The following is a 13,402-nucleotide window of genomic DNA, read 5'->3' as shown; positions in this document are numbered from 1 at the left end:
TGGGGGCTTTATTTCAGACAAGAAAAAAAAACAGTAAAAAGACACATTTTTCCACTTAGAACAGCAGCCGGACTTTGAATGTCATCTCTTGTCAAAGCAACGTCCAGCTGAAGGAGGCCCGAGGAACTCTGCATCGTTACCAATACTGGAAAATTGCTTGTCGTGAGCTGCCTGACATGAAGGAGTAGTGTAGTGCCCCAACACCATCTCTAATTACTTATGTTTATCCATAACATCTATTCATAGAATGAGTGGCTTGAAGAAGCCTGAAAACAAACATGGTCTCACTTACTGGAAGCTGAATCCCCAAAGCTCCTGTTCAGTTTCCTAAGGACTGAAGGCTCTGGATGGGGGTATTCAACACCTTAGAGAACTGAAGTCTGTAAGAGGTCAATTATTGTGATATTTTGGCAGGAGGAGTTTGAAGTAAATTGCCCTTAAATCTATGACTCATTTTCTCCTGGATTCTAGGAAATTCTCCCTTTGACAGATTAAAAAGTAGCACGAAAGATTTAAAGTGTGTTGGAATCATTAGATCAGGGGGAATGGGCTAAGGGGAACTCTTGCTGAAGTGGGGTTGGGTTTGGCTCCTGTAACCTAGGCAGCAATTAGTTCTAAGTGGATCCATGGCAAAGTCCAGCTATTGGCACCTGGCAAAGATAGAGCAGCAGAAACTGCAGCTGCTCAGGTTAGATGTCCTCAGAGAACTTTATTGAGTAGTCTAGATGGCACCAATTTATAATACCACAATCTATCTTGATAAGAAGTGCTACTGAGAAACTGGTTGACTTTCTGCTCTTTTAAACTTCAGATAATCTTTAGGCCACATCTTGAATTTGTTGCTCTGGCTTTTATGAATGATAAAAGAGATGGAGCACCTCATTAGGAGTTGCAGGACTTGGCTTCTGATTATTGAGATGACCATATCTAACATGCGTCTATTAAGCAGAACTGTCCCTGTAAGGTAAACATACTCAGATGAAGAAAACATGGAACAAGGGTGTATGAAAGTCAAGATAACACTGAGTTAAAAAATGTGAATTCGCAACCTTGCCCAATTTTACCTTAAAAACGGACCCATCAAAATTTCCCATTGAAACTCCTTACTCTTGGAAAAAAAATACTACTTGGTGAGACTTCAGCTGTTTGACTTAAATTCTAACTGGAAAATACATTATAAGTATTTAAATATTTCTAAAAGACTGTGAGAGTTTAAAGCTTTTATATCCTTATTCAGTACCAAACTAAATTTCAAATTCCATTTGGGAAATACGGACATCATGTTTCAGTTTGTTCTAGTCAAACCAGTGCTAAGCAGATAAAATAGGAACTTGCAATTTCCTCCCCCTGTAAAGGTGTTGGTTGTTCGGTACAGATATTTTTGTGATCACATTTTTATTTTTTTTCACAGAAGTGAAGGCTGTAATTAAAGAAGAAAAAATAACACTGAGGCAAATCTATAAAAGTGGATTATGGTAGAGTATGGAGAAAGTGACCTTCCAAAGTTAAAGGAGAAGCTGAAATAGCTGATAATTGAAATGTCATAGGAGGGACTGAGCTGGTAAGAAAAAGCAAATATTTAAAGATGAGAAATATTTAACAAGTCACTGGATTAATTTCTCTGCCAAGTTCATCACAAGCAAATATATTTCTATTTGATGTCAGGGACATCGGGTAGAATCTGATTAACCTTATGAGCACAAAAGAACCATAGAAGCCTGTTTAGCTCAGAATAGTTTTAATGCAGAAATTCTGTCAGTGAACATTTGTTTTCCAGTGAGGTGCATCCACCTTTGTGTTGAAGACAGCTGCATTTTATGAAAGTTATAACTGCTGTACAAATAACTGCTAATTCCTCCCTCTTTTACTGCTTGCTCTGAAGGAGCTGCTGTTCCTAGCAGAATCCAGCTCTTTCATTACAAGCCAAGTGTTAGATACTCCTGACACTTGATATACATAAGATGTATGTCCCTTCAGGGAGCTGTTCCGAGTTTTGCTCTTCTCCTTCACTGGTTTCTCACCATCTCTCGTCCATGGAAATGACTTTGTGATTAAGCCAACAATCACAAAATTAGATTGACATTTCAAGGTGATTACTTCTGTTTTCTTCATCTCCAACCTCACTGCACAGGTATATACTTTTGTGTTTTCAGTGTACTGATTGAAACTGCAACATCCCTCAATTTGTGAACAGCTTCATATTCAAAAGGTTGGGACATAATTTCATTTTAAAAATAAGGCTGGGAATAGGTCTCCACACAGAGTCTGTCTATGTAATACTTTGAAATGATTAAGAATTCCTGTTGCTCCTCATTCTTCCTAATGACACAGTGGGAATGATGCTGTTCGGTGGGAAGTAGCTGGTGAAGATGGATGAACGGCTCCTGCTCAGTGCTTGGGACCTCCCTCCAAATTCTCTTAGAGCAGCTGCGATCTCACGGAGCTGAGTAAGTGAAATGGGGGCTGGACTCCTCATCGGTGACCAAATCACTGCGCAGACAGTCCTGTGGGGCTGCTGCCATGGGTGGGTGTCACTCCCAGCACTGGCTCCCCTGCATTGCAGCAATTGCTGTGATTTTTACTACTATGTGAAAGGTTCATCTTCAGTACCTCTTTTACTAGACTAGCTTGTGGAATTAGTTCAATATGTTCAATACAGCAAAACCTTTGCCATATATTTCAGTTCAGTCTGGATTTTATCTTTGTGTGTATTACTTTTAAGAAGAAGAAATTTAAATGTCAGATTACTTAACATGGTGGAGTATACACACTCCTAATAATACTGATGGCAATGTCTGCTCCATTATGTTAAATGAAAAAAGATTACTTAGATATGTATATATAGCCCATGATTTAATTTACACACAACCGAATTGGTTAAACTTACGATTTAAACATAGGTCATCCGTATGTACATCCTGTATTTGGACAGTTCCTGTATTATTGTTACACTGAAAAACCGAATGTATTAAAAGAATATATTAAGCCCAGCCTAATGTTTTTCACTGAGCACTCAACACGTGGCATTTTAGTGACTAAAAGGGGCAAAAAATTGAACAATTTGTGTACTTCAGTAGTGTAGCAAATAACTGCATTGACAAGGTCACCATGCTAAACTGACACCATCCACACCACATTCAGCTTCTAAAAATCTTCCAGTATTTGCATGGTGATTCCTGTAAAAACCGTATTAAGTGTCAGACTCTTAAGCTGCTTTTTTATTTTCTTCTCTCTTGCCTGTTTAATAAGCAATTTACTTTTTTAAATTAAGAATTCAGTGTGCTTTTAATTTACACAGGAAAAAATACTTGAGTGCTGTGGTTTTTTTTTTTTTTTTCCTGTGGTAACATGGTTAGCTGTAGAAAACATCATTTCTTCCTCTATTACACACATAATTGTATTTCCAAAGGTAACTCTCATTGAAACTGATAACTAGCAATTTATTTTATAATCAGAACCTAATTAGGTTGTTGTTTACAGTATAAGTGATCAATAGCTTTTATTATGGATCACACAGTGTCAAAGATCTAATAATTGGTATTACATATAACAGAGATGCTGTAATCAAACCAAATGTGAAAAATCTTCAAAAAGTATGTACTATATTGGGAGGTTATTAAAATTCCCAATACTGCTTAAAATATTTAATGTGCTGAATACAAATGATATTTTAAAGAAAGCTTTGTGGATCAGAGAGAGATTTAATAATTGTAATGTTTATGAATTTGTTTTGAAAATATTTTTAATTGGATAATGTCAGACTTTTGAATTATAATGCTGTGTTCATTAGCATTTCAATAGGTTATACTATCAGCTCCTTTTGACATAAAAGAATTTGATTTATTTTTAAAATCATGAATCTCGTCATCTTTCTTCTGTTGTCACTAGTTTTCAATAATTTGATTAGCTTCTACAAGAAGAGCAACAGGAACCACATGGGCTTTGCTGGTAATGATGTGCCATATATTTCTTCTCTGAAAGCAGCTCTGCTGCCTTTGAAAGTAATTTGCAGTTTCTTATCAGCACAGAATTAAAGAGTAATATTGTCTAATTTGTTATGTTCAGTGGCACAGAGTATCGTAGAATTCTATCACATACACAGTGCTTTGAAACCTATATTATGAGACCATAACCAAGAGTATATAAATTAATTTCAGAATTTATGAAAGTGTTTATTATTAAGTAAGAAAAAGCTCAAAAGATGAATTTGTCAATAGGTTTAATAATCTCTTAGTAAGATGTGTATCTTGCAGACTCCCAAACGTCATTGCAGTTTATAAAACAGTAATTTGTACTTTATAGCTGTATTGCAAATAAGTGATCTGGACATTTCAGAGCAGGACAGGGCATAATTGTGTGAGTCGCAGTGTAAATCCGTAAATTCCACATGATGAACTCCTTGCTTGGTGACGTTTTCTTCTACTTTCAACAGAAACAAAAACTGATTGCTGTTGGTGATTTAGACAAAACTGCTTGTAACAGTCAACAAGCCATCACAGTAAGGTATAAAGACAGCCCTTAGGAGAAACGCTGCCTATTTGATGACATTTAAAGCTTTAAAGAATTCCTTCCAGATACCGCAGAAAATCACCATGAGCCAGCACAGGCTGTCAGTGTCACCGAATGAAAACCAATGGCAATATTGCCATCCAAACTATTAAAACTATTTGTGGAACTGGTCTTGCGAACAGTTCATCATGTCAGCAGCGCCAAGGTTGCCAAGGTCTGCAGCAGGAACTACCAGGGTGAGAAAAGCCTGTCGCATGGGCGAGTGTGGATGACGCTGCCTTGTAATTGGATCAGCCATCCTTTTGTGTTGATTTTGGCAGTCTGAGAAATAAAACACAGTTTAAATGATACCCTGCTACCTCTTTTCCCTCTACAATGTTGTGATAAGGGAAGGCATGGAGTTCCTGTAACATTTTGAGCTGACATTATCAGCTATGTATAAACAGATAATGCTGTTTTAGTAGAGCAAATAAATTGTATGTCATTTTTTATTAAACAAACAGTATAATAAGTGGACTATATTATCACGGGAAGCATAGAAGACCATAGACTGTACAGCTGAAACCCTGTAGCAAAACTTGTGCCTACTGCTTATCCTCAAATTTAAAGAAATGTATCTTTATCAAGCTTTCACAATGGCCGCTTCTTGTTAATTTAAATAATCTTCACCCTTGTTAAGGCTAGATGATTATAATTAAAAGATAAATGTACAGTTAGAAAGTTCTATGCCACACTCTATGAGAATTTAACTGAAAGACATACATTATACCTGTATGTGAATTATAATGGCTTCTCAGCAGGGAATGCAGAATCACTTACAGTACATAAACATTTAAAGAGGAAAATGCTAATACACTGAAAGAGTTTAACATCAGTAGCAATTTATCAAATGAAGAAGTTTCATAAAGTCCACTCTCTGGGAGAACATTCACTGTTAGACATCCTTGATAGTCTGAAGTTCAATCAATTTTAAAAACAAAACCATTCAATGAGATAAACAGGATCTTAAGAAAACTGCCATCCTCCTTCTCAGGTAAAAGCCAGAATTAAAATAATTAGTATTAAAACAATCCAACCAGGTCGCTTCACAGGCAAATTTACACACTGTCTCTTTAGAACACTGCATGCCCAAAAGCCTTTTGGGTTTGGAATGTAGCACTGCACCAAGTATTTCACAAAGCCTCTAAATATCACAAGAAGCTTTTTTTTAGAGAGAGAAAAAACAAATTCCAGCTGACTGAAACTGTTCTAGCAGGAATACCTCAGCTTAGCTCCCAGACCTGGAATTCCAGATAAAGAACAGAGGATAGGAAACAGATATTTTTTTTAACATGTCCTTTTCTATGCAGCTACAAGAAGACTGATGAGCTTAGGAACAGACAGAGTGAGAGTGCGAGTGCCATCAGCGTGAGGGGTGTGCTTGTAGGAAGAGCGAGTGAATTCTCCGAAGATATGTGACTGGTGGAGACTCCTGCGGTGTTGTCTTTCCCAATAGCATTCTGCAAGACACAATACTTTCCTTGGTCACCATTACACATTGTCATTGCAAAAATATTTAAATCCACACAATGAAATTCATCTTTTGTTTGTTCATGTCCCACCCTCCACCGTTACCTATATATCACTGTCACAGGTTGGAAGATACAAAAGGCATAAAAAAATAGATGTCAAAATGACAGTATTTTAAAATTACTTTCAAGGATAAAACCACCAGTGCAGCACAATTCAAAACCCCTACTTTAGCAATGGTTCCATGCATAAAACCTACAGCAATTTTTTTTTTTTAGTGATTTGTGTTTATCATGCCTGTTCATTTCTAAAAGCAAATACAGGACCTGGAAAGAAACTGCAACTTCTGTACAGTCAATAGAACTATTTGTTTGCCAATACATTGCTTCTGGATAACAATAAATAAATTTGAATCCATGGGAATAGAAGAGACAGAGTTTTCCAGATTATGAAAATTTTCTTGTGGTTTTTTTTTTTTTTTTCCTCTTAATTGCTGCATTTTTTTACATTTGTTTTCTTCTTTGCGCCCAATAATTAAACAGCATGCATATGCAAGTACAGAACTTGCATATGCAGAGTAGCAGGATTATTTGTCATTGTTGTCATCCTCAGTTAAATAAAAACAAACAGGTATAATCACAGAAGTAGAACAATTTAAACTAGAAGTGAGTACAGGATAAGATGGACCAGCAGTTCCTGGGCTACAGTTATGAGGGCCTCCTTGTTTAAGGCCTTTTGGCCAGCACAAGATGTCAATGGATCTGTTACCCTCACTGCATTGTTCCCTCATGCTATTAGGCTTCATACTAGTATCTACAGGAAATTTGCAACAGAACCTAAAGAACTAGGAACTGGCTATATAACTGTCTTTTTATAGAAGAACTGGGCAAATCTAGCATGGTGCACGAGACCCTGAACGATATGGTCACATCCTTTTTGTGCTTTATTGTTGCACAGCTGGTCTTGCTTCAATGACTAGACTATATGCTTCCACATTGCAAAAAATAATTTATGTACATCGCTAATTATTAAGCTTCCTGAGAGACTCAATACAAAGGATCGGGACTGACAGACATGGAAACTGATGTAATGTTTGCATCTGAAGGGCATCAGGCTGAGCAGACTACTCAAACAGCACTGGGAGGTTCATGTCTCTTGGGGCTGACAGTCTGTCTCCTGATGTGTGAGCATCACATCTCCTGCTGTGAACATCATCTCATGCCTTAAATTGGTCATTTTTGTTAGCCACGGAATGATGTGCAGTATGTTTCTCTGTATTTGTTAAAAGCCATATCATGTTGTGTTCCTGCAGATTATTAACTAACTAACTGTATTTGCTAGGTGCAATGGTAATTGCCATAGGACCTGCCTATATATATGTACTACACAGCTATTAAAATATAAAGTTAGGAGAGGCCATTTTGAGCCCAACTCTGGATTTCAGAGTAAAATTCTTTACTACATTGCGCTATTTAAACACAACAAGACTTTAGTGTGAGGTAAACCCATTATAATATTGACAGACTTTGAACATTCTATATTTTGGGGAGCCACCTGTGCTGTGAAACATACAGGATACACACTCTTACCTCATTAAGACACAGCTCTGTATCTACAGATTCATTGGATTTCCGCTTCTTCTGTGCCTATAAACAAATACAAAATTAGTCCCTGTAAAATTTATACCTACTGCAGCACAAAACAATTAGATAAATTTACATGAGATGTCATACTCCTGTAATTTTGACAGTGTTTTGCACATGATTAGCAAATAAACTCCATAAATATAACTGCATGTTTTCCAATAACATTCACATTCTGATTTGAATTTACAGCAAAACTTCGAACAGTCAGCTAAGGGTACTTAGTAATTACAATGACGAGTGCCATCATCTGCAGAGACCATTATGTTCTGTGGCCCCTTAAAAGTGGTGCTGGATGTTCAAGAGAAGAAGGGAAATATGACAGTTAATACTTATCATAATACCACTGCGTATTAACAAAAAATCTACCATATTCCTCAGTTTCAGGAAAATGTACAACACAGGAGTACTTTAACCTTACCTATTCTTGCAATTTCTCCAAGTATCATTACGAAAATACAAATATAAATTTAACATATTGCGTGGCTGCCAGAGTAAATTCTAAAAAGAAGTCACCAAAAAAGAACATTTAATGTCTTTTAACATACCTACCTGTAAGTCAACTTGAACTGCTTGTTTACATTGCATTCACTGATTATTATACATAGAATATTATTAAATGCAGGAATATCTAAGGTGATCAAAGCCTGAAAAATGAATCTGCTATATCTTCAGCCATGTCTTATGATGACCATCCATCTGTTGCTATTACTGTGTGCTCTCATTTCTGGTGGCAGCATCATAGAAAAGGAAAAGAGCAGAATGCACTCTGTCTTAACATCAGAAGGTGTTTAGTATTTCCATTGCTGAAATGAACATGACTGGGCTGGGAGTTTTCTGCTTTTCTATAATAGCAATAGCAATCCCCGTGGTGCGGAAGACACCTGCAGTAAATGGTGCTGTAGGTGATTTAAGTATTCCAGTGATTCTCAGAATCGTTTTTTTCTTTGTATATTCCAGAAACACAAACAGCACTCTTATAGGAGCTACTAATAATTAATGTACAATCAAGTCATAGAAAACTTGGATTTACCCACCAAACCTACTGACTGCACTGAGCACATCTGACACTTCCTGGAAGTTTTGCTGGACTTGCAATTTATTTCCTGCAAAAAATGAGGATCTGAATCTCACTGTGTTGCATTCATTTTACACTGTGGAATTCCACTGGTTTTGGAAGAGCTGATATGAGGAAGTGCTGAGCATTATGATTTTATACTCTCAAAAATTTAGTTCCATGTACGGCTATTTTACTTGATATCTGAGAGCCACCGGTGCTGCCTATGGATACAAAATAGTCTTCGACCTAATTACTGATTTAAGAATCCAAATGAGGGGACTGAACTCCTCATTAGGAAGCACATTCCCTGCTTTTCATGATACTTTTGTATTTATAAATAGATCTATTAGAGACAACTGAAAAACTAAAAAGCCGAGACTTACGAGGAAGACAGTTTAGCTATGGGAAGAATGCATACTGTATCTATGTTGATAGTTTTCAAATATATGACAAAATAATAGCTCAATTCATTAATAAACGCCCTCTGTGAAATTTCTCTCTTACATACCCTTTCTTCTAATTAGTACCATTAAAGTGGTTATGGTAAGCATAAATTTAACTATCTAAATGGAAATAGAAATGCCTGGAGTAAATTTGCTACAAGAAGCAGCAAGCCAGTGAAGCCTTCCTGCCGTGACTGCAGTGCTGGTGGCATTCACAGAGGTTAGGAAACTCCTTTTAATGGCAGTTGGGCAGACTTTAACTCCTAAATGGATGGCTCCAAAAAGATAGGTAAAGAAGGATAAACGGAATTTCAATCCTGATTTTCTTATAGCCTAAACACTACATTGCACTGGAATGTGAAGCTTCATAGGATGCCTCAGGTTCAGAACTTCAGATCTTGACAGTCTGAACCATAAGGACCATGCAAGCCTCATATTTCTTAGTTTGTCACTCGGTGCTAGATTTTCTAGTTCACACAAGCATCTGTTGGAAATACTGTGCTTTGCCGCTTATGCCTGCTCTGGATTCATAACAGTGTGCTAACTACAAGTCTACTCTTGGTAGTTGGTCTCAACACCAAAGTTAGAATTTATGTTCCTTCTGTACTCTCAAATGTAAAAAGCGAAAAATATCATTATTTCGTCTATGTGCAGTAAAGTATTCCTTCACTTCATTCAGCCTGATAAGCAATAGAGTGCAGCAGCTAAAACATGTTTACCTTTGAGAACACTATTTTAAGGGTAAAATCAACAGCTAGAAACAAAATGAACATTAAAAAAAAAAAAAAAGCAAAAAAAAAAAAAAAGCTTTTCAATCATTTTGATCAATATTCCCTAGCTTTCCTTTGGAAGGCAATACCTCTCTGTATCCCTACACTTAATGTAGTCATTCTAACATCAACAACACTTACTCACATGCATCCTCTATTATAAAGTCGTCCTTTCTTAGGATTCAAGAGTAACTTTAGTAAACAGGCAGGCTTTTCTCTTATCAAAACAGAAGGGACAATATCTTCCATTTAAAAACATAGCAAAAATGCAGCCTATTTTGGTGAGGGTGGAAGGCAGAGGGAAAGAAAAAAATAGCATTTTGAGGATGAGATGAGACATTATATGCCAAGTTTCAAATTGGAAGAGTATGTTTTTACTGTTGAGTTATAAACCTGTAAAAACGGGTTATAATGGAAATGCTGGCATAGGCTGCACTACTATAATACAACAGTGCATCACTAAATCACAAGTAATGGAAAAAAAAAAAACCCAAACACCTATGTGTGAAGAAAGTGCTATAGAAAGTGTATGTCATGTAATTACAAGGGCAAAATTCTTCCTGCCCCACTCTTGGGTAGAAAGGACTCTGTGTGCAGCAGAACTGCTGGTTTTGTGCTACAATGAGCAAATAACTTATTAGAGGTAAAAAATCAGGGCGTGGAGATTATGCTGGTAGCTTTGGTGGAAATATACCCAGGCTGGGAGACATGTATTTGAATTATGAAGGATACCCTCAGCCATCAGATATTTACCATACAACAGCTTCCATTGTCGGAAAAGATTACATTATAGAAATGTGTGCCCATCACATACAGCTGCAGACAATCCTGATGGAAAATCTATGCCATCAACAAATTTGGGAAATGAGAGTTGTCCATTATGCAAGATGCCAAAGATTCACTGCCACTCTCCATCTCAGGTCTCCTACATGTCTAACGTACAGGCAAGGAGGTACCTTCAAAGATGCCAGAAGTACCTAATTCTACAGGAGTAAAACAGCACACACAAATGGCTAATAAGTCTGTATTCAAACTTCTATTTTTTATTGAATTTTAATGTAAATCTCTTATGTGGTGATGAAAAGATCTACGGGAATTTCATCATTAAATAAAAATGCAAGCAGCGCTAGGCTGATAAAAAAATATAATAATAATAAAAAACAAACAGTAAAAGAAAGGCAGCTTAAAATAACTGGTTAAACATATGGAAAGAGCAATGAGATCTTTTCTACTGAGGTAAAATAACATTTGCTAATGACTTATACACTCAGCTGTGACATGCCTCTGCCTGTAAAACAAAGTTATGTAGGACGGGTTGACACTCACCCGGCTTCGCAGGGAACTATAATTCAGTAATGTGGGCTACTTCGAAGAAGCTGCCCCCATACTGCCAACAACCTTGCACTTACTTAAGCTTTTATATTCTGTAAAAATGAATATCTGCTTTTACTGAGAATCTTATCACTGGGGTAGCACAAGCAACAGATGATATTTGGAGATAATCATATTCATGCACATCCTGATGAGCTTTTCAGTATCCTGTATGTTAGTCACACAAGCCTTGTTTTGGTCTTTGTAAACTTTAGCTTTTAATATTCAAACTGAACTGTTTAACTTAGTCAAGAGCTGGTAGACAAACCAACCGCCTATCCTAAAAAGAAAATACTCTCATGATCAGAAGCAGAGTATTACTTATATATTTCTGGGAAATAAAGGAGAATTGGGGCCAGCAGAGGAGCAAGTGTTTTTTTGAAAGGAGAAAGGAATATTGCTGATAGAGATTTTTCTCCTCCAGATACAGGACTCTAAGGACTTCTATGTTTCCTTCTAATCCCACTGGCTCCTAGATGAGTTCAATCCTGTGCCCTTGTTCAAACACACCCTAACCAAGTCTTCTCTTGTCCTGCACCTCATAACCATCATAAAATCCTCCCAAACCTAGTAACTGTGCTTCCCATCGCTCTACCTCCATCCTTTGCAGACTCTATAGCCTTGGATTTATTCCCCAAAATGTTATCTTGCAATTATGCATTCAGCTTCTACAAATCACAGCACTACATGGTTAATAAATGCATTAAACACTGCAGTGGTATCCCACCAGCAGTCAGAATGCACATTATATATGGCTTGTCATCCAGCTATATTTTTATATACCCACTACAGCATGCATATCTATGTACTCACAGCAAGGAAAGGTCTGACTGGGGACGGCTCCAGACAGAGGTGAGCTGTAATTCGGAGGGAGAGGAAGGAAGGGGAATCACATAAAGGGAATGGAATAACTTGGACCTGAATGCAAAAAGGCACAGGGTGAGCATCTGAACTCAGAAACCATCCCTTTGTGTTCGCTAGACACTTTGGGCCTTATGTACTTTATGGAATTAGATATCACAATGAGAGACAACACAAGTATCATTACAATAGATACCTGCTATGTGGGTTGTTTTCTCAGCTAATTTTAATGAGTGTACTTTGTCCTCTCCTGAGATGCCTGGTTAGTTATGTCCATGTTAACAAGCCTTTCTGAAGAAGAGATACAAATCTCCCAGATACATCCTTCGAATGACCACACTTCTGAAGTAGCTGTAAGAAATGAGGGTGCTTGTTCTTTTTGTTCTTCTCTTGTGTTGATTAGAGAGATTTACTATGCAACTAACCTGTTCTTCCAGCAGCAGGACACAAACAATAAGCAGAGCAATATACAGACTGTAAAAATGCAATCAGTTTAACTCTTCTTTGCTCACTAAGCAGTGAGTGTTATCTATCACAATTGTCAATTGTATTTTCTTATTAGCACGGGAGTACTGTGCCATGCTGGAGTATAAATTACTTTCAACAGGGAAGGTAAGCAAAGTGTGGGTCAGAGACATGGGCCATTAAATAAGGATCCAACTCAGCACAGAGTAATTTTGAACTCCATACTGCCCAGCCAGGGTGCAAAGCTATTTAAGCTATAAAAACATGCAGTTTTGCACAATCCTATAAAAAAAGAAGTCTGATCTTTTTTCTGCCTTTTTTTTTTTTTTTTTTTTCCGTGCTGAATCAGCACGCAAGATACAAGCTTGGGGCATGAAATTATCGGTGGTCATTCTGCACAAAAGCATTACAGTGCTGTCATCCCACTTTGCAGACTGAAGAAAGCATCTTTTAAAAACAAGACACTACTGGCACTAGTTTCTGAAGCTATGTAGATAACACCCAGTACAGTAAGAATCATATCACAAGTATTGTCAGCTGGAAGGCATTAAATGAAACAAACCAATTATCCCCTTGTGCCCAAATACGCACTGGGGAAACACACACAGAGATTTACAGGCTGCAGTGCAGGCAATGAACAGTTTATCAGTGAGTCCCTTCAGATCCCATCAGCCCTAAGCTCCTGTCTCCCGTAGCTTTGAACCTGTCCTAAAATCACACAGTTTGTCCCCATTTTCCTACAGGGGCTGCCTTTGTGCCCAGCCACCCTCT

At 37.4% G+C, this 13,402-nt stretch overlaps 1 protein-coding gene across 2 annotated transcripts in view; it reads right to left on the bottom strand.

Moving 5' to 3' along the window:
* Nucleotides 1–4,979: 4,979 nt before the first annotated feature.
* Nucleotides 4,980–13,402, bottom strand: part of GFRA1 (GDNF family receptor alpha 1) — a 144,954-nt gene continuing 136,531 nt past the window's right edge. For both annotated transcript variants that reach the window (XM_065066922.1, XM_005508168.3), the window contains 2 exons: nucleotides 7,608–7,664; nucleotides 4,980–6,008 (listed from right to left, as the gene is read on the bottom strand). In XM_065066922.1, coding sequence (XP_064922994.1) covers nucleotides 5,859–6,008; nucleotides 7,608–7,664 — 207 coding nt within the window. In that variant the 3' untranslated portion in view covers nucleotides 4,980–5,858. The remainder of the gene's footprint in view (nucleotides 6,009–7,607; nucleotides 7,665–13,402) is intronic.

Source organism: Columba livia, chromosome 6, assembly GCF_036013475.1.
Source record: "Columba livia isolate bColLiv1 breed racing homer chromosome 6, bColLiv1.pat.W.v2, whole genome shotgun sequence".
NCBI lineage: Eukaryota > Metazoa > Chordata > Aves > Columbiformes > Columbidae > Columba > Columba livia.
This window is presented reverse-complemented; position numbering and strand designations above follow the sequence as displayed.